General features: G+C 34.9%; 2 protein-coding genes and 1 pseudogene across 2 annotated transcripts in view; 2 read left to right on the forward strand and 1 right to left on the reverse strand.

Moving 5' to 3' along the window:
• LOC120145826 (rac-like GTP-binding protein 5) overlaps positions 1-17,065 on the reverse strand; it is a 35,002-nt gene extending 17,937 nt beyond the window's left edge. Inside the window, exons 1-3 of the mRNA XM_039159550.1 lie at positions 17,055-17,065; positions 15,393-15,398; positions 9,745-9,753 (exon numbers count right to left, since the gene is read on the reverse strand). The gene's annotated coding sequence lies outside the window, so the exon portion shown is untranslated. The remainder of the gene's footprint in view (positions 1-9,744; positions 9,754-15,392; positions 15,399-17,054) is intronic.
• LOC120145919 lies at positions 6,494-14,594 on the forward strand (annotated as a pseudogene).
• Positions 17,066-18,615: 1,550 nt separating the features above from the next.
• Positions 18,616-22,059, forward strand: LOC120145828 (BRISC and BRCA1-A complex member 2-like). Its single transcript, XM_039159552.1, has 13 exons — positions 18,616-18,856; positions 18,996-19,086; positions 19,186-19,375; positions 19,483-19,573; positions 20,137-20,172; positions 20,277-20,375; positions 20,521-20,651; positions 20,743-20,791; positions 20,868-20,957; positions 21,051-21,104; positions 21,344-21,409; positions 21,695-21,792; positions 21,870-22,059. Exons 1-13 carry the CDS (start codon positions 18,779-18,781, stop codon positions 21,934-21,936), a joined length of 1,140 nt encoding a protein of 379 aa, XP_039015483.1. The 5' UTR covers positions 18,616-18,778; the 3' UTR covers positions 21,937-22,059.
• The last annotated feature ends 120 nt before the right edge of the window (positions 22,060-22,179 follow it).

The raw sequence follows: 22,179 nt of genomic DNA on the forward strand, positions 1-22,179 counted from the left end.
GGCCGGGTCTAGGGGGTTACATATGAGGGATAGGATTTTGAGGTTATGGATGGTTTTCATGGATATAAATTGATTTAAATAATGGTGGTTAGGTTTAATGACATGGTAGGGGTTTAAAATAGAAGAATTGAATGAAGAATTGATGATTTTCGGGCTTAAAATACAATTTATGGGTAGAGGGAACTGATACCCTATGAATGGGTATCGATTCCCCCTCTTGACGAAAAATTCCAGTATGTTCAGGGGGTATCGATTCCCCTGGGGGTATCGATTCCCCCCTAAATGAAAAATGGAATTTGGTTCTTTAATTTGGTTTAAGTTGTTAACATCAAGTTTAAGGTTTAATCTTCTGATAGTTGTTTTGAAATGTTATATTTATGTAGATATTGAGTCTAAATAAGTTTCGGAATAATCAAAGGATTAGGATCGAATCAAAGCAAATAAGGCTAAGGTGAGTGCAATTTTAATTGTACTTATATTATTGAACGAACATTGGCTTGCGATGAGCTAGTGATGGAGTTATGGTAAGAAGTGACTCCTACAATGTTATTTGATTTGTGATTCTTATATGTGCATGAATACATGAAATGGGTATAGGTTATTGTATATGTTATATGATATGCATAGACATAAGAGCATAAAACATAAGATATATGATATGATATACATGATTATATGCATATGTGATATATGCTATGAGACATGACCAATGTGAAATGAGATACGCTATGTGATATGATATGAAATACATGGTTACACATACATGTGGATGTAACAGAAAAAAAGAACAAGTGATGAGAAATGTATTCATCATAAATGCCCATAGTATATGATACGAGAGCTATAGGTATAGTTGGCATGCCAAGAGTCGAGGGTATTGTAGTCCTTTAGGACGTAGTGGTCCTACGGGACATATATAGCAGTCATTTGGGACGAATACTGAACAAATGTTCGGTACCCATGAGGGAATTTATACGAGCTGTGGTGACAACATTAGTGCACAACCTCAATGTACTCACATACCTTTGTTCTCAACAACAATATACATAGGCAATTGAAATATAAATTAAAGTGAAAGTGATATAAAAAGGTAAGTTTCATGTGTACATGACTTGGTTATATATATCATATGAAATATATACATGCATATTGAAATATCAAGATCAAATGGTAAGAATGCATATTCATGAATCTACTGTTACATGTTTATTTATTGCCTCACTAAGTCTATGACTTAGTGTGTAAGTGATTTACACGTAGGTACCAAGAAACAAGAAGAGCAAGAATATAAGTAGCAAGGACAATATTATTACTAGAAGATCATATCAGAAGTAATCGACAATGTAGGTATTTTGTTGTGTATAGAGTGTTGGCATGTAATAAGTCGTTAATTATGAGCACTTTGATCGAGTTTGTATTTTGTGGTCTCTTTTATGTAAATTAACGTATTTTGTTTTAAACAAAGTTTTAAATTCACGGGGTTTTTCTTTAAGAGTCAAAGTTTGAAAAGTCAAAGTGACACCTCGAACTCGTATTCGAGTCGGGTACGGGTTGGGGTGTTACAGTTAATGGCATCAGAGCTAAGGTTTAGTCGATTCTCGGCATAAACTGGAGTCTAGAGTGTTTTATAAGGTATACATGCCACCAAAATAGTGAAAACTTCTGATCTGATGGAATAGTAAGTATATTGTTATGCTAATAGAACTATATGATTGTATTTTTATAGATGTCCGGACAAGGTAGTTCTAGAAATGAAGTGGGAGATGATACCCGCTGAAAGCAGTAATTCACCTGCCCTGGCCAGGCAGAGTGAAGAACAGCCACCCTCTGGAGTGCCTGTGAATGATCAAGATGTATTCTTTAGAACTTTAGATGCGGTATTGACGCGTTTTCAACCTCTTGTTACTTCAACTCCAAAAATGAATATTGCAAAAGAGTTGAAGGGTTTAGGAGCTCCAGAGTTTAAAGGGGAAGCCGATTAAGGTCCTGTTACTACGGACCTTTGGCTTAATAACGTGAAAGTCATGTTTGAGGGGCTTCATTGTTCCAATGCTGAAAAGCTAGATGGAGTGATTTCCTTGTTGAGAGGACAAGCAAGGATCTGGTGGACCAATGTTACATTGAGGATGTCTAACAATCAAGTTACGTGGTCATTATTTTTAGAAGAATTCAAACATAAGTACACCGGAGATCAATTTGTTCGACAAATGAAGCAAGAGTTCATGAATCTGAAGCAATGTAATCATACTGTATATGAGTACGAGTGTGAATTCAATAAGTTGAGCCGCTTTGCTGCCGAGCTTGTTCATACTGAGAATGATGCTTGTGAGTGGTTCGTAGAGGGGTTACATCCTTGGTTGAAGGAAATGTTGATTGTCTTGAATTTATCTTCGTTTCAAGAAGTAGTCAACTTTGCTAAAGCTCTGGAAAGAGCTCAGAACGAGAGATTTGAAAATTCAAGGATTCAAACAGTCAAGAGAAAGGGTGCTTCTTCGAGTTTCGCACCGTCAAAAGAGGCAGAGATGCTGGTTCTCGACCTCAAGCTAGATCAGAGTCAGTGGTATCCTCAGCTAGAGGATCAAATCCGATGAGAGGCAGACAAACTCAATCATTGGGATCTGGAGCTAGAAGATTTAACCAGAGTCAAGACAGACAAATCCCACATTGTGGAAAGAATCATTCTGGGATATGTAAAAGGATTTCTGGAGCTTGCTTTAGATGTGGGGAGACCGAACATTTTGTTCGGGATTGTTTCAAGGTAGTTGGTGAATCTGCACAACCAGAGAGGTCTATTTCTGCAGGCCAAGGGGAAGAGGTAGAGGCAGAAGAAGAAGTCAGTCAGAGTCCTCTGCTCAACAAGAGATACGTTCCACTGCTCAAGTGTATAATCTCAGGACCAATGAAGATCGGGATGATCCGGAGATTATAACAAGTACCTTTATGCTGTTTGATAAACATGTTATGGTATTGATTGATACGGGGTCTACATATTCATACATTACTAGTAAGTTAGTGAGAGAATTGAACATTCAATTAGAAGCTACTAACAATGAGGTGATAGTGACGAATCCGTTAGGGCACAGTGCTCGGGTAAATAGGTGAGTCGAGGGTTTCCCATACGAATTCAGGGAATTGAATTCCCTGCTAATTTAATGGAATTACCTTTTGAAGAATTTGAAGTGATACTGGGAATGGATTGGTTATATCATTATTATGCTAATGTCGACTGTAGACTAAAAAGAGTAACGTTGAGAAGTCCGGAAGAAGTAGAAATCGTGGTGTTTAGTGAAGGGTGGAATCCATTGGCAAATGTAATCTCAGTGATGACGGCAAAGAAGTTATTGTTACAAGGATATCAAGGGTTCATTGCTAGTGTGTTGGATGTAAGAGCCAAAGACAAAGAGATTGAAGAAATTCCTATCGTGAGAGAGTTTTATGTTGTATTTCCTGCAGAATTGCTAGGTTTACCTCTTGACAGAGAGGTAGAATTTCAGATTGAGATAATGTCGGGAACATCGCCCATTGCAATGACACCATACAGAATGGCTCCAAAAGAGTTGCAAGAATTAAAGATTCAATTTCAGGAATTACTGGACAAAGGTTTTATTAGACCAAGTGTATCACATTGGGGAGCTCCAGTTTTGTTTGTTAAGAAGAAAGATGGATCAATGCGACTCTGCATCGACTACAGACAGCTTAATAAAGTGATTATCAAGAATAAACATCCACTTCCTCGAATCGATGACTTATTTGATCAATTAAAGGGAGTTTCAGTGTTCTCAAAAATTGATCTACGTTCGGGTTATCATCAATTAAAGATTCAAGAGAAAGATGTTCCAAAGACGGCGTTTAGAACAAGATATGGTCACTATGAGTTTATCGTAATGCCGTTTGGAGTTACGAATGCACCAGTTGCTTTTATGGATTTAATGAACAGAATTTTTCAACCCTATTTGAATCAGTTCGTGGTGGTTTTCATTGATGATATTTTAATATATTCAAAGTCAGAGGAAGAGCATAGTTCTCATTTGAGGATTGTCTTGCAGAATTTACAAGACAAGAAACTTTATGCTAAATTCTCTAAATGTGAATTCTAGTTGAATGAAGTGGCATTTCTTAGACATGTAATTTCTACAGAAGGAGTTTGAGTGGATCCTCAAAAGATTAAAGCTATTCTAGAGTGGGAAGTTCCAAAGAATGTGTCAGAAGTTCGAAATTTTCTGGGGTTAGCTGGTTATTATCGAAGGTTCGTTAAAAACTTTTCAATAATAGCATTACCTCTAACTAAGCTGTTGAGAAAGGAAGTAAAATTTACTTGGACTCAAGAATGCCAAGAGAGTTTTGAAAAGTTAAAGAAAATTTTGATAGAAACTCCAGTGTTAGTCCAACCTGAGTCTGGCAAGGACTTTGTAGTGTATAGTGATGCGTCTCATAATGGCTTGAGATGTGTATTAATGCAAGAAAGCAAGGTGGTGGCCTATGCTTCGAGACAAATAAAACCGCATGAGAAAAATTATCCGACATACGATCTGGAGATGGCTGCAGTAGTGGTCGCTTTAAAGATCTGGCGTCATTACTTGTATGGTGAAAAATGCTACTTGTATATGGATTACAAAAGTTTAAAGTACTTGATGACTCAGAAAGAGTTAAATTTAAGACAAAGAAGATGGGTGGAATTTCTCAAGGATTATGATATTGTGATTGGTTTTCATCCTAGAAAGGCAACTGTGGTAGTGGATGCCTTAAGCCGAAAGATGTTTGCAGCCTTACGAGCTATGGATGCTAAACTATCATTAGGCGGAGATGGTGCAATTTGTGCGGAATTGACTATCAAACCATCATGGTTAGATCGAATTAAAGAATTGCAAGCTAAAGATGAAAAGTGTTCAAAGAAGTTACAGCAAATAAAGAATGGAGAGTGTACAGATTATGAGATGAAAACTGATGGGAACCTATATTATCAAGGGAGGCTAGTGATTCCAGATGTTAATGAATTAAAGAATGATATATTAATTGAAGCTCACTGTAGTCCATTAACGATGCATTCAGGAGGAAACAAAATGTATATGGACCTCAAGAGTCAATATTGGTGGCTGGGAATGAAGAAAGACATTACAGAATTCGTATCTAAGTGTTTGACTTGTCAGCAAGTTAAGGCTGAGCATCAGATTCCGTCGGGACTGTTACAATCAATTTCAATTCCCTAATGGAAATGGGAGAATGTAACGATGGATTTTGTGATGGGGTTGCCTTTAACTCCAAACAAAAGAGATTCAATATGGGTGATTGTAAACAGGTTGACTAAGTCAGCTCATTTCTTTCCGATACGAGCTGATTTCTCTATGGATAAATATGCTGAGTTGTATATTAGAGAGATTATACGGTTACATGGTGTACCTGTTTCCATAGTTTCTGATCGGAATCCTAGATTCACGTCACGATTTTGGAAGTCTTTACATGGAGAATTGGGCACACGACTGAACTTTAGCACAGCGTTTCATCCTCAGACCAATGGACAATCCAAACGAACTATCCAAATTCTGGAGGATATGCTAAGAGCTTGTGTAATTGAATTCAAAGGATCGTGGGAAAGGTATTTGCCACTTGCTGAATTTGCGTACAACAATAGTTATCAGTCAAGCATCAAAATGGCTCCCTATGAAGCTCTATATGGGAGAAGATGTCGTACGCCCTTGAACTGGTATGAACTTAAGGATCGAGAAGTTATTGGTCCTGAGTTGATTCAGGAAATGGAATAGAAAGTTCAAGTAATTCAGAATAATCTGAAAGCTTCATCTGATAGACAGAGATCATATGCTGATTTAAAAATGAAAGAAATTGAGTTTTAAATCGGAGATAAAGTGTTCTTGAAAGTGTCTCCATGGAAAAAAGTATTGAGATTTGGACGTAAAGGAAAATTGAGTCCTCGGTTTATTGGACCAAATGAAATCGTTAAGAGAGTGGGACCAGTGGCATATCAATTAGCTTTGCCACCTGATATTGAGAAAATTCACAATGTTTTCCATGTTTCAATGCTTTGTAAGTATCTATTTGATCCCTCCAATATTATATCACCAGAAGAAATAGAAGTGCAATCGGATTTGACATATAAGGAAGAACCGGTCCGAATTTTAGCCCATGAAGTTAAACAATTAAGGAACAAGACTATTCCATTAGTCAAAGTGTTGTGGAGAAATCACAAGGTGGAAGAAGCGACGTGGGAACGTGAAGAGGACATGAAGATTCAATATCCCCATCTCTTTGTACAATGAAAATTCGAGGACAAATTTTCTTAAGGGGGTGAGATTTGTAACATCCCAAACTACGGGTTAGTGACTAAAATGTAAAATTTTAGAATTTGATGATTAAAGTGGAAAAGTTGAATAGTTCAATGACTTATTTAATAATAATTCCTGAAGGGTTATTAGTAATTATTAAAAGAATGAGAGGGCAAAATAGTCATTTGATAATAAATATTTTTCCCTATATATGAATGAATCACGTGGGGAAAGGGGGAAGTTATCTTCTTCTTCTTCATTTCTTCTTCTCCATCATGAGCAAGAGAGAAAAGGTAAGATTTCTTAATTTTTGATTATTAGCTGAATTAAAAGTTAGGTTTTGATCATTAGAAGATAACTAAGCTTAAGGAAAGCTTAAGTTGTCTTATAATCAAAAGATGAAGAAGTTATAAGAAATTAAAGAAAATGGGTTTTTATATAAAGTTATGGAAAAGAGTTGATAAGTTAAATTTGAAGTTAAATTTGACTTTTCATCATGCTAATTAAGGAATATGAAGTGTTAGAATTGTATTTAGAACATACTGAAATTTGAGTATGATTCTTAATTTATATATGAGGGATAGGATTTTGAGGTTATGGATGGTTTTCATGGATATAAATTGGTTTAAGTAATGGTGGTTAGGTTTAATGACATGGTAGGGGTTTAAAATAGAAGAATTGAATGAAGAATTGATGATTTTTGGGCTTAAAATACAATTTCTGGGTACAGGGAACCGATACCCTATGAATGGATTTCGATTCCCCCTCTTGAACGAAAAATTCTAGTATGTTCAGGGGGTATCGATTCCCCTGGGGGATATCGATTCCCCTGGGGGGTATCGATTCCCCCCTAAATGAAAAATGGAATTTGGTTCTTTAATTTGGTTTAAGTTGTTAACATCAAGTTTAAGGTTTAGGCTTCTGATAGTTGTTTTGAAATGTTATAATCACATGTATCCTTCTTAATCAGAATCAACTTAACAACAAATCTGCTTAACTTATTAAACTTACATTCATACACAGGCACGTGTAATTCCCTTTCTTCAAACTCGTATATTCTAACTTCATTCGTCTTATAAACTGGTCATCGATTTCTTATTTTGGAAAGGTTCTATAAATCATAACCACATCACTTGATCTTTTAACGTTCTTATGGTGACATTCGTTCACCATATTCTATCTTATCCACATAATAACGAAACTATTCAATTTAACTTCTCCATGTTGGAGAAATGAACACCTTCTAACATCATCTTTATATCATTTATCCAAAGGTCTGTAACAATAGAACTGTTCTCAAATTCACCCTTGAACTCGGGTGCTCTTAACTTTATTCGAAACATTCATTCTATAAATTATAGCAGTATAAAATTAAAAACACATCATAATATCATTTAACATAATAAAACATTCTCTAATCTTGTACAGGCACGCCCTGAGGTTTTTCGCTGTTCTCCCAGCCTGGCCAGGGCATGTGAATGCTATTATCTTCAATCTATTGCCTTGTGCTTCACTTTGGAAGCTCTCATGATCATACCTTTAATATAACATAACAATTTAACTCTATTTATAAGACAATATACTCCTTACACTATCAGATCAGAAATTTTTTACTTTTTGTTGGCGTGTATACTTTTTAAAACACTTTTGACTTCGTTTTTAACCTAGAATCGGCTAAACCGTAGCTCTCATACCATTAAATGTAACACCCCAACCCGTATCCGACCCGAATACAAGTCTGAGATGTCACATTAATTTTTCAAAACCCTTTTCTTACAAAATATTAAAACATTTGAACTCATTTTAGGAAAATACCACAATATTCTATTAAATTGTGTTTCGTATAAAATTTCCAATAAAAAATGTATTTATGAACAGTAAACTACGTATGAACAGTAATGAACAGTGATGACCAATACCTACTACAGTACCCGAATGTTGAAATTTTCCTTATTCAAAGAGGGGAACAGATTCCCCTGTTACAGGGAATCAATACCTTGCTACAGTACTAATACAGTACTTCTGTAAAAATACGTATAATTTTATAAAAATCATAGTTTCCATTCGTATAAAATTTCCATTTACATATACACCTTTAAATCATTACAAAATTCAATTATATGATTTTTACAAAACCGATTAAAACATATCGGATTCAAATCTTTTATATTATTACATGCCAACTAAATTCTTTCTAACAAAATACATGTAATTCGATTTACATTTCTGATCTGATCTTAGATAAGGAGAACTGACATGTCTTGTTCCTCTTTACTTCTCTTTTCGCTTTCCAAACCTACGTGTGAAACAATCACACGCTAAGTCGATGACTTAGTGAGGCATATAAAAACATGTAATAAAAACCATAAAACATTTCATATATCAAAATGCATATATGCACACATACCATCATATTTTTATTCATATATAAAATCCACACATGTACATATATAATTATCTTCTTTCTTGTCATTATCCTATTATTATCATTAATACCTTTTATCATACACTTATCATTTATACTCATCATATATCATTTCATAAAGAAATACACTTAACCTCATATAATTCATGTAATACAGTTCATATAACTAAAACATATATCCTTTCATATAACCAATACATGAATCCTGTAATTTATTCCATATAACAAATCACATATACATATCACATTCAATATATTTATTTAATTTCTTTATTAGCCCATGTACACTGTTGAGAACTGAAGGTATGTGAGTACAATGAGGTTGTGCACTAATGCTGTCACCACAACTCATATAAATTCCCACTAGGGGCACTGAATATTCGTCCCGAAGGACCGCGTAGAAATGTCTAGAAGGACCACTCCTTAAGAACCATATACATAATACAATGGACCAAATAAGTGTACCAAAGCACCACATACATGTTCCACAGAATTACATATATGTCCCGAAGGACCAAGTAGAATTGTCCCGTAGGACCGTGTAGACCCTCGACTCTTGGCATGCCAACTATACCTATAGCTCTCGTATCATATAACATGGGCATTTTTCTTATGCTTCTTATATTCATGTACTCATATCATTGCTCTTATGATCACATATCATATGTACATATCATCACGTAGTTTACTTTCATGTAATTCATGTCACTTTTCATATGAATTCATATTCATATGTCACATAGCTCATATCACTTTGCATGTATTCACGTAGATAGTTTCATATGACTTATGTCATTTCTCATTTGTTCATGTAAACTCACATATCATATCATGTAACATATATCATATATCTCATCAGATAACATGTATTTCTCCAGTATATTCACATGTTACATATACCTATTCTCATATATCTAATTTCATACATATATCATTTATGCATACATTTACTCATGAATTCATACATCATACATGCATTCACATAGATCACATATACATAGCTTAAATCATATTTTATTCACATATATTTCCCAAATATACATCACCTAGCTCACTATCATATTTTCATATCATATATCTTATACTAGATTCTTATATCATCACTTGTTTTCTTTGTACATATTCACAATCACACTAACATGTACTCACACCTATCATTTAACATATACACTCATAAAAATCATATAACATTTTAAGAGTCACTTCTTACCATACTAACTCCGTCACTGGCTCATCTCAAGCCAATGTTTTTCGATAGCATAAGTACAATTAAATTGCACTCACCTTAGCCTTACTTTGATTCGATCCTAATTCTTTGATTGTTCCAGAACTTGTTTAGGCTCAATATATACATAAATATAACATTTCAAAACAATTATCAGAAGCCTAAACCTTAAACTTGATGTTAATAACTTAAGCTAGTTTAACGAACTAAAATTCCATTTTTCATTTAGGGGGAATCGATACCCCCGGGGGGGAATCTGTTCCCCTGCACAATATGGAATTTTCGTTCAAGCCCAGAAATCACTGTTCATTGCACGAAAATTCTCTATTTCCATTTCAATTCTTCATATTTCATCCCCTTTTATATTCTTAACTCAAATATACATACTTAAACTAATTTATATCCATTTATTTCATCTTAAATCTCAAAATTATATTCTCCATATAGAAATCAATAATCATACCAAATTTTCAACATGTTCTAATTTCAATTCTATCACTTCATAACTCTTAATTAAGATGATGACAAGTCGAATTTAACTTCAAATTCAACTTTTCAACTCTATTTCAAGATTTCACTCAAAAACTTCAAATATTTAATCTTCTCTAACTCTTTTATCTTTTGATTTTAAGATAACTTAAGCTTTCCTTAAGCTTAGTTATCATCTAATGATCAAAACTAACTCATAAAATCAACAAATAATCAACAAAATAGCAACTCACATTTGTTCAGCACGTTGGAGAAGAAGAGAGCAAGAACAAGAAGAGTTTTCTAGATACTCTCCCCCAACGTGTTTATCTCTTCTTAAAGAGATAAAAAAATATCTTTTATGATAAATGATCATTTTGTCCTTTAATTCCTTTAAAAATTACTAATAACTTTCAGGAAATATCCACAAATAAATCATTGAAATATTCAACATTTCAACTTTAATTAACAAATTCTGAAATTTTACAATTTGATTACTAACCCGGTGTTCAGGATGTTACAGTTTTGGGCAAAGGTGACACGGCCAAGCTGGAGATCCAGGTTAGTTATGCGTTAAAACTTTATTTTATAAAATAAAAATGTAGAAAATTCCGGTAACCGAATAACTAGAAAGAATGTTATACAACCAGCATGTAAACGTAGAAATTATGTTTCAGTGAAGCATGTAAATGTAGAAATTTTGTTTCAGTATTGAACATGTAAATGTAGAAATTCTGTTTCAGTATTGAAGCTTGCAAAACTCTTTTTTCTGAGCCTTATAGTCTGATGAAAATTGCAGATCAAGTTAGATAAAGAGAAGAAAATCCTTTCGCTTCGAGACAGAGGTATAGGAATGACAAAAGAAGATTTAATCAAGAACTTGGGAACAATTGCAAAATCTGGAACTTCTGGTAAATAAATCTTTGATTCATTTCCTTAAGTGTTTTTATTATATTAAGATTATTTATGTAAATGGAAAGTATTGCTTTTATTTTCCCTGTGCAGCATTTGTTGAGAAAATGCAGAGCAGTGGAGACCTTAATCTGATTGGGCAGTTTGGAGTTGGGTTTTACTCCGTATATCTGGTAGCTGACTATGTTGAAGTCATTAGTAAACACAACGATGACAAACAGTGAGACTGCTAAACCTTAATGTAGTTGTTATAAAAGTGTTCGACTCATTTTTAAATAATCATTTAATGAATATTTATTTTAGGTATGTATGGGAATCGAAGGCTAATGGGGCATTTGTAATTTCTGAGAATACTTGGAATGAACCACTAGGCCGTGGAACTGAGATTAGATTGCATCTTAGGGATGAAGCTCAGGAGTACTTGGAGGAAAACAAATTGAAGGTTAATATAGCTTAAGTCTTGTTTGTTTTTATTTTTGCTTTGGCTTTTGAAGATACGTTAACAAAGCATGCTGTGTGCCTGTGGCTGTCATATGAAGGAATTGGTGAAGACATATTCTGAATTCATCAATTTCCCCATCTCTATCTGGGCAAGTAAAGAGGTTGATGTTGAGGTATCTGCAGATGAAGATGATTCCGGTGATGAGGAGGAAAACAGTATATGTATCATTGAAAGAAGCATGTTTATGTTTATTTAAAACTTGCTGATGCCATTTTGTCGTAATACTGTCAGAGTGTGCATGTCCTGATAAAAGTATTTGGTCTCATTCTCTTTTATTGATACAAACAGATGATAAGACTAAATCTGAGGAAGGGGAAGATGAAGATGCTGAAAAAGGCGAGGATGAAGACACTGAAAAGAAACCAATGAAAAAGGCGGTGAAGGAAACTACTTACGAATGGGAACTTCTGAATGATGTTAAGGCTATATGGTTGCGCAGTCCAAAGGATGTGACAGAAGATGAATACATAAAATTCTATCACTCTCTGGCAAAGGTAATTTGACATAAATTTCCTAGCTCCAGACTGCTGAAAACATTTCGGTTAAGTTACTAACCTTTATTGTTGTTTATTTGTGTTACTCTGCAGGACTTTAGTGCTGAGAATCCCATGGCCCGGAGCCAGGGTTTTAAAAAACGGTCCGCGACCGCGATTTCGGCCGCAATATAGTAGTTTCGCCGCTGTCCGAGTTACCCGCGACGGCCACAATCACGGTAAATTCGAAATAACCGAAAACGCGACCGCGACAGCGATTTGAAACCCTGCTGGAGCCACTTCACCGCTGAAGGTGATATTGAATTCAAGGCTGTCTTGTATGTGCCTCCTACAGCTCCTCATAATCTGTATGACAGTTACTATAAAGCTAAATCCAACTTGAAGTTGTATGTTAGACGAGTTTTTATCTCTGACGAATTTTATGCGCTTTGGCAAAGTTTCTTTGCTTTTTGAAGGTAATTGAAGATAATGCTAAGTTTTTTTTTAGATTACTTAAATAAGCACTTTGTTTTCTTGTTATCTGATAGTGTTTATTATTGGATAACGTATTGAGCTGGGTATTGTTGATTCTGATACCCTACCACTCAATGTATCTCGAGAGATGCTACAAGCTCACAGCAGTTTGAAAACAATCAAGAAGAAACTCATCAGGAAAGCCCTTGATATGATACGCAAAATTGCTGAGGAGGATCCTAACGAGTCCAGTGGCAAAGACGAGAAAGGTATGGTATAATTGTTTCCGAGGACTTTTAAATTGAAACCCTTTTATTCCAAGTTGTTTATCGGTTAGTGATTGAACCTGAATATTGACATGGATGCAGAAGTTGAAAAATCAGACGATGATGACAATGAGAAGAAGGGTCAATATACTAAGTTCTGGAATGAATTTGGAAAATCCACTAAACTCGGTATCATTGAGGATGCATCCAACAGAAATCGCTTGTCTAAACTTCTTCGCTTCCAGAGGTATTAGCTTTTGAGGCTTTATTTTTAATTTCTTCAGAAGAATCTTCGTTTTCTGTCATTAATATCATTAATAATGTATTAATTGCAACGCAGCACTAAGTCAGATGGTAAACTGACTTCACTGGATAAGTACATATCATGAATGAAATCGGGGCAGAAAGATATCTTCTAAATTACAGGAACGAGCAAGGAACAGTTGGAAAAGTCTCCGTTCTTGGAGAGGCTTAAGAAGCAAAATTATGAGGTACAGCAAAACTAGCAGCTGCTAATTTCCTATTACTTGTTTTACTCCATATGATCTATGATTGTATTGGTTTATTTTGGTTTCTAATGGCATTCGTTATTTTCAGGTCATTTTCTTCACTGATCCTGTTGACGAATACCTGATGCAATACCTGATGGATTATGAAGGGAAACAGTTCCAAAATGTGTCCAAGGAAGGCCTAAAACTTGGAAAGGACAAGAAGAACAAAGAACTCAAGGAGTCATTTAAGGAACTAACCAAATGGTGGAAGGGTACACTTACCACTGACAAAGTTGATGAGGTGAAAATAAGCAACCGTTTGGACAACACTCCTCGTGTGGTCGTCACATCGAAGTTCGGATGGAGCGCTAACATGGAGAGAATCATGCAAGCTCAAACACTATCAGATGCTAGAAAGAAATCATACATGAAGGGCAAGAGGATCCTTGAAATCAACCCAAGGCACCCAATTATCAAGGAGCTTCGGGAGAGAGTTGTTAAGGACCCTGAGGTATGAACATTTAAACCGAAACAAACATGTCAAACGACACCATGTTCTATAGGCATTAGTAATTTTCCTTCATCTTGTTTCACGCATTACACTGGTGCATCTTCAGGATGAAGGTGTGAAGGAAACGACTCAGCTTATATATCAGACAGCTTTGATGGAGAGTGGCTTCTCTTTACCCGACCCTACAGCTCAGTTTAGTCTAGCCCAAGTATCAGTCCAGATGCAATAATCGAGGAGGAGGAAAAGGATGTAGAAGAGGCCGAGACAGAGACCGAGACAAAAGCAGGTTCGGGCAGTCCGAAGGGCAAAGCCGAACCTAGTACAGATGTGTCTCCTGATCTCAAGGATGAGTTGTAGATTGTCTGAAGCCTCAGGTGATATGCCTTTTTTGAGTTTTTCCTCTTTTGGCTCCGGTCCCTCTCAAGGGAATCCAAAGAAACTACATCAATGCATTTTCAATTTTTGAAACTTCCATAAAAGAAAGCATTTGATGATGGTAGAGTTAATGTATAGTAGCCAGGAATTGTCTTTGGTAAGCTTGTTTGAGTTTTTCCAGCTCAAATTTGATTAGAGCAAGTATTATTTATTTTTTAAAATTAAATATATTAGAATAAAATTTAAAATAAATTCAAATCCGATATTAAAGTATTTGAATTTGACTTGATCTGTTAATACTTGGAAGATCAACCTGCCTCTGTGGCCTACAAGTTACCTGGTACATTGAATTAGGCATGGGGTCTTCGTGCCCAATGTAGAATCGGGTAGAAATACAAATAACCGGCTGACTTATTAAGCTGGTCCAATCTACTACAAACTAAAATCTGCCCAAAGAAGATGGCACTTAAAACTTTAACAGTGGAACTTTGGACAAAACAAAATATGTTCAACGAATCAAATTTATTGTAATAACAATTCTATTTATAAAATAAGAAAGAAAGTTGGGCTATGGGCAAAATCCAACACTCTTCTTGTTGTTCAGAAATGGGTGTTGGGGGAATTGTAAGATTCTTCAATGGCGAAGCATGGGTTTTTACGAGGGAAATTGTGCTTTCTCAAAACTAACCCAAAGATCATTACTGACAGTCAATGGTGCAGAAAACCAAGTCAACAGTAAGCTGGCTACTAGGTTCACCTGGTCTTCAGTGGATATTTTAGTATGGCTCTTAATGAAACCCATTTTTACCTTGCTTCATTGGTTGGGCCACTGAACATGCCTCATGGTCTCGAGGAGTTTACAATTTCTAGGACTTCAATCGCATCGCATGCTATACATCATGCATAGGAAGAAGGGTTTAATTATGGTACAAAAATATGCTACCCTTCGAACCAATAAAATTAAAGATATTTCAGAACAAATTAATCAAAACTCTCTTCTGTTGGCAATTGCTTGGCGAGGGTACGAAGTAAACGAGTGAGGGACTTTTCAGCATTCTTTACTGCTACGTCTGTTTTGGCCTTTTCTTCAGTCGAATTCTGGCTTTGTTCTTGACTCGTTTGTACTCTTCAAACAAGCTTACGCAATTCCTGTCGAAGCAAAACTACTCGATGAAATGAAATAATCCATATGGGATATGGCAAATATATCAAGCAACTTCGCCTGACCAACAGCTTGGGATGACGAATTGCACCCGGCTGTTGCCAGACTCATTTTCAATTCTTCCTAGGATAACTACGAATTCCTTATGTATATGGGCTGCAGTATAATTATAGGTTGCAGGTGTAAGGAGCACTGCATACCGATTTGCATGCCTGACATACCGATCAAAGCAGTCGTGTACAAGAGAACTCTGACTACATATGAGAAACATTTTATTTGGTTTGCTAACCTGGCGATCAAATTCGACACTGCTAACCGAAAATACTTCGTTTGTAATTTCAATGTCCTTGCTGATCAACCCATCAAACCATCTATTTGCAATGTTAATGAACTATTGTGACTGCAGCACGTAAAAGAAATGGTAAGACAACACGATATGTGAGTGTAATCGGCTTAAGCTTACTATAAGTCTCAAAATAAAACTTAAATTACAGTATATTCGAATGGGTCTTCGTCATCTTCTTCTTCAACGATTTGTGTCTTTGAACCAGCTAAAGCCTGCAATGTTTTCTGGTCACCCACCTTTGTAGCTTGAATCAAAGCTTCCATCAATTCGGGATCTGCTTCTCGAAGCAATTTCCCTAACGCAAAGCATTGAACACAATGCGTATAAGTGAAAGTGATGCAAATGAATTGGTCACCCTATGTCTATGAGCAGTGAACTCATCCATATACAAAGGGGGCACCGAGAGCGATAGCAATATAACTCAAACCTATGCTCATGAACAATTCCAACGGAATTCGATTGAGATGTACCCAAACAGGAATCTTATCCATCTTAAATTCTAATGACTGCAAATTAGGCTCCCATCGACGGCAAATAATCGGTTTGTTTTGAATATGCCAAGGACCGTTTGAGAGCACCCATCACAAGATCCTGAGCTCGAAAATTGAAACAAAAAAGTTCATCCCCCACAGAGTTAATGACAATATCCCATACCGTCCGCAAATAGAATTAACCAATCTCTGAAGCGTTAAGAACTTAGGAGACTTACCCAAAAACTGCGCAGCCAGAGCATTTTTCCAGACCTGAACTCCCTCGTCAAAAACCTCAGTTGGCGTTTTAATTCTGATCTCACCATCCATAAGATCCGGTGGGAAAAAACTGAAGCGCCAGATTCTTCTTTGCGACAAACAACAACCGCCAGTTCATGCAACTTGAGCCGACCCCATCCCCCGAACTCATCCAAGATCAGCAACCCAAAATCACCAGGAAAACTGATCAAAAAGAGTCAACCCCCGATGAACAGAAGACCTGCTATCGCGCGCTATTTTTTTTTATATTTTTTTTATATTTTAAGTAATATATTTTATATATTATAATATTAATAAGTATAAATATAATTTAGATTCTATATTTTTAATTTACAATATAAGATTTATCATTGAGATTTTATTTTTTAAATTTATTTTTTTAACAATAATCTTAAACAATTAAATTTTAAACTGTATTTATAAATAACTCTTTTAAAAGTTTTTTTTATTACACTCTTAAAATTCATTTTTTAAAACCCTATCAAACTGGCCCTAAAAAAATATTTAATAGATTTTATTGACATATGAATATAATAAATATATTTTATTTTTTGTATGAAAAATGTAATTATTTAAAGAATTTTTAAGAATGATAAAAGAATTAAATTATTTTAGTGATTAAAAAATAATTGTTATTTTTAGAGATCTTAAATTTAAGATCTATTGATTATAATATGAATGATTAAACATTTAATATCTAATACTTGAAAAATATTTTATATTATCAAATATTATATTTAAAATATATATTATTTTATAACTATCTTTATCTTAATCAAAAGAATGATCAACAAAATGGTTAAAGATGAAATTCTTTGAATGTTGCCCTGTCTTGTTTAATAAGTTTGCTTCTTCAGAAAGTTCGGTCCTTGGGAATTTTGTACCTCAATGTTATAAAATTTCATAAATCGAATTTGAACTTATAAAATTTTAAAAAAATGAAAATAGATTTTTAATAAAAAATACATAGAAAAAATATAAAATATATTATAATTTCAAAATTTCAAGAGGACAATTATCCCCCACCCGTCCCCTCGATTCATCCCTAATTTTCGATACTCTCCTTTCTAGTTGATGTCTCGTCTGCAGCGAGTTCGAAATCATATCCTATAAAACATAGTAAAACATCAAATTACACAAACTGACGTTCTCCGAACTTATAATTTTACAAGCATTGAATCTATATGTGATATCCTCCAAAGGCTTCAGAGATTGCTTGATGCTTATAAGTTAACAAAATCCACCAACTTTTCCATGATCTGCAATACAACAAACTTACAGTGGGAAAGATCGTATAATGTTGATTCTGAATGTTGACGATCGTATTCTCGATGAGCAAAACGGGGTCCGGAGTTTTCCGAGTGTGTCGAGAAACAGTAGGAAACATATTTAACCTTTTATATTTAAAAATTATATCAATTTATTCTTTTTTGTGACATTGTCGTACCAAGTGAGCCCATTGAATCAAAACACTAGATGTATAATTACATTCCACCATAAAACAATAACAAATTTTCGTTAAATTACCAAAAAAGCGATATGAAAGTAATATAACATCTTGGGAGAAGAACAAATAACTTGTGAAAATAAAAGTTAAAATGATAAAAATATTTAAATATGAAAGATTACACTTATTAAATTATTTTAAGATAGGATTAAATTAATAGAATGTATAAATTCTAAGAATTAAAATTATTATTTTTATATAATATTTAACGGCTAGCGATATATTTGTAATAATATTTTAATTAATTAATAGGTTTGTAATGTTTAGAAAAGACTGATTTGTTTATTATTAAATTCATACATAAGTGACTTTAAGTGTAGTTTACCCAAAAAAAATATTGCTTTGTCGACTCCTTCACCAAGTCGGGTGATACCGGGTCCGGGTGACCCGATTATAGGGTCGCCCATACCCATTGTCATCCTATTCTTCAATTTACAAATGTTCTTAACCATTAACAAATTCACTGGTCGCTCACCCTTTTTTTCTTTGTCGGTAGACCGGTTGATTGCCGGCGAGTTTAAAACCCGTCGCCGCAAAATTGTCGGCTTTAAGCTTCATAAAGTCAAGAAACATCATCGTAATTGATTTCTTTGAAGCCGGTTAACTAGCTAGCCATGTCTTTCGATGGCTTCCCTCCATTCATTTCAGCTCAGCTCCATTATCTCATCAATCACTTCCACGAGAAAATCAAGGTAACTCCATCTAAACCCCATTCCCCCATCTTTCCTTCAAATTGTTCATTTCAATCAACGAAAGTACTTCGATCAAGAACTAGGTTTCCGTTTTAACAGTGACGGAAATTTCAATTTCTCTTGTAATTTTGAGGAGCAGGTTGAGCAAGTGTCATCTGGTGGCAAAACCTACGCCGGGGGTCTCGATCGGTTTACATTGCATATTCCGTATTGCCTAGACTATGTTAAATGTCTGTAAGAACTTTTTTATTGCGAAGTGCAATATCTGTTTTTGAAATTGTTTTCTATTTAGATGATCTTATATAGATAGTTTGTTAACATTGATATAGGGGATATTATTTACAATGCGGAGTTCCCATTCGCTTCGCCGGATATTATATTTGGACCTGAAGATGAGGATTTTCACCCATTACACATGACTGGCAGTGTTGGAGAGGGGGGCTCGAAGTTTCGGAACATTTTGTCTGATTGGAACCATAAAGACCCAACAAGGCTGCTAGCTTTAATTCAGGAATTGAGGTTAGGCTTGATGTTTATTGACACTTGTTATTGTAATGGAAATCAAAGTTTTGTATGCTTGGTGGAAAAAAGAATAGACAAGTTCATGTTAGTTTCTTGTTGAATAGGGACCAATATATGGCCTACCAGAAGAAACGTGTTGGAGAAGTGGATGATGATAGGTTGACATTTGAGATTAGCACTATTTGTTCACGAGAGGTAATCTCTTTGCAGTTGGCACTTAAGTGTGGTTTCTGATGGAGAAAGATTTGAAGATCCTGCTGTGTTGTTTTCTTAACCTGAATTGCAATTCTTTTATATATATTCATTGAGGTTAAGAGTAATGAATGAGGAGATAATGTGCAAATTCAGAGGCATTTCCTTGTTGATACCCTTTTTCTCAATGTTCTTGGTCTCATAAAAGGAAGTCTATCATTGAATATTGACCTTAACACCACATATTTAACCTTAATATACATGTCTTTCTTTATTCTTCATTTCCTTTGCAATTCTTGTGCATGTCTATCGCCATATGTATTAACTGAAAGATAAAAGATTGACCATCAAATAATTGCATATTGAACTTTTTAGTATTTTAGACTCCGTCAAGTCTTTGATATCAATGTGCAAACTTTTTGACATAATTATTTCTCCCCTCCTCCTATCCTTCTATTTTTCTATCTAGCAGTAAAATTTTTATGAGATGCCCACATTTGTAAACTGAATTAATTGATTAGTGCCTTAACTCTTTCCACTTTTCCTATTTATTCACTGTTTTGCAGGGAATTGAAATGCAAATTAGTTCAGGTGCTGAAAAGGTATTCTTTTTATAGTATGATATTTATAAGTAGGTTTTGTGTGCTCAAAAAATAATTGGTTTTTAATTAAATCCATGGTCTTATGCCTTTGAATCTTACCGTAGCCAAAAGAGGTCAAATTTGCAGTGCCTCTCATGGATATGAACATAAACAAGATGGTGCATGGGTTCCCCTGGAGACATCCGCAAAAGATATACTTACAGGTTTACCTTTCCTTCTTTTCCCTCTCATTTATGTGTAGTTTAATTCTTATTAGTAACTTATATGTAGTTGAATTGATGTTCGGCTTCTTTCTTCGCTTCTGTCCTCTATTTCTTTCCCACCTCTAATGAGTTTGTAATTTTACAGGTAATATATCCTGTAGGAAAGAAGTATTCATCTACTCCTTCACCACCTCGTCTGAAATTGATGTCAACTGCTGAGCTGGGAGCTCTGTTTTCTATCGAGGATGTCAAGCTTCCTTCGTGGTTGGATGGAATGTAAGTTATGTGCATTATTCTACTTTTATGTGTTGCATTTCTTGAAAGGTAAAAACAATTTGTGATGACAAATTTCTGTTGGCTTTTGAAGGTGCATGGCTGAGTATCTTCCTCATCTAGAGGAATCTCTTCAGAAACAGGTCAGCTTCTTTTCTTCATCTAGGCTTTACTTTAAGTGGTTAAGAGGAGTCATCTGTATTCTTGTTTGTTTTCCAGGTCGTGGAATCTGTTTCATTAATTGATGTAAGAAGACGTTTTATAGAGTCATTAACCCCATTGTTTGGAAGACCTTTGGAAGCTGATCCGGTGCGCACTAATCTTGCCATTTATCTTTATATGTTAAATCTTAAATCCTTCAACATTCATTGATTGGTAGATATTCATCGTTTTCCTTGGCAGGTCTTTTGCGGGAAGGCCACATTTCTTGCTTCATCTGGATCCTTTGTTTTCCTGGTACCATTAGATAATTACTAATTATATATACCATTTTCTGTTTTGGTGTTTTTAATGTTTAGGACTTATAGAGGATTACTTCAGCTAACCTTGAATGAGATCGTTTAGGATGTTTTTGTCACATTATGATTGCATTTGGTTTCAGTGCAATTAGTTTTTGAATCTAACTTTTCGTATCCATATTTTTTACTGAACTTGGCCTCTGACAAAATTAACTTTTGATAGTACTGTTGTTGTAGGTACATTTTCTTATTTCAACTCAGTTTCCTAAGCAGCGGCCAGCTGTGATGCTCCAAAGTTCTCAGGTAATACCATTTGCTTTTCCTAAATGTAAAGCACTCAGGTTCTTGAGTAGAATATTTAGATCCCATTTTAGTATATTTAGGTCCTAAATAGTAATATACACATGTTAATCATATACTTGTTTGATGATATTTCCGAATAAGTTTTTAGGACCAACTGACTTTTATGTTTCTGCACAGTATCAGTTCCACTAATTGGAAAACGATGACATTTTTTCCTCTTGGCTGATTAAATGGTTCCTTTGCAAATTGGCTAATTAAATATGTTACCATTGTGACATATTGCAGCATATATCACCGCAAGGAATACCGAAAAAGTCACCCCTTCTATCAGAATATCCATGGAGTCCAAGATGGGAGGCATCACAAATGGCTGAGCGGATATTGTGAGTTTCTATACCGTCTTTTTAGATTTTAGATCCTTTTTTCTGTGTATCTTGCTAATGTGAATCGATTTCTCCAGCGACTTCTTGGTGGACGAGTCGTTAAACTTCAAACGGTTCTGTAATGAGTCTCAACCACAACACTAGAACTACATGAAGATGTTGAAGTTCCATATGGATTATGCTTTATTCATCCAAGTTGTGTAAAAAATGCTTAATGGAATATTCGGTAGGTTTATTTTCTACAATTTCGGAAATGGTGTTTAATTTTATAGAAAGGAAACGCAAAGCTTTTTGTCACTTTTAATGCATACTTCCGTCCAAAGAAAGTTCGGTTCAACATAACTTATGAATTGATATAAACTGACATCGTATATGAATCATGGTCAC

The sequence above is a fragment of the Hibiscus syriacus genome, unplaced genomic scaffold, assembly GCF_006381635.1.
Source record: "Hibiscus syriacus cultivar Baekdansim isolate YM2019G1 unplaced genomic scaffold, ASM638163v2 tig00110895_pilon, whole genome shotgun sequence".
NCBI lineage: Eukaryota > Viridiplantae > Streptophyta > Magnoliopsida > Malvales > Malvaceae > Hibiscus > Hibiscus syriacus.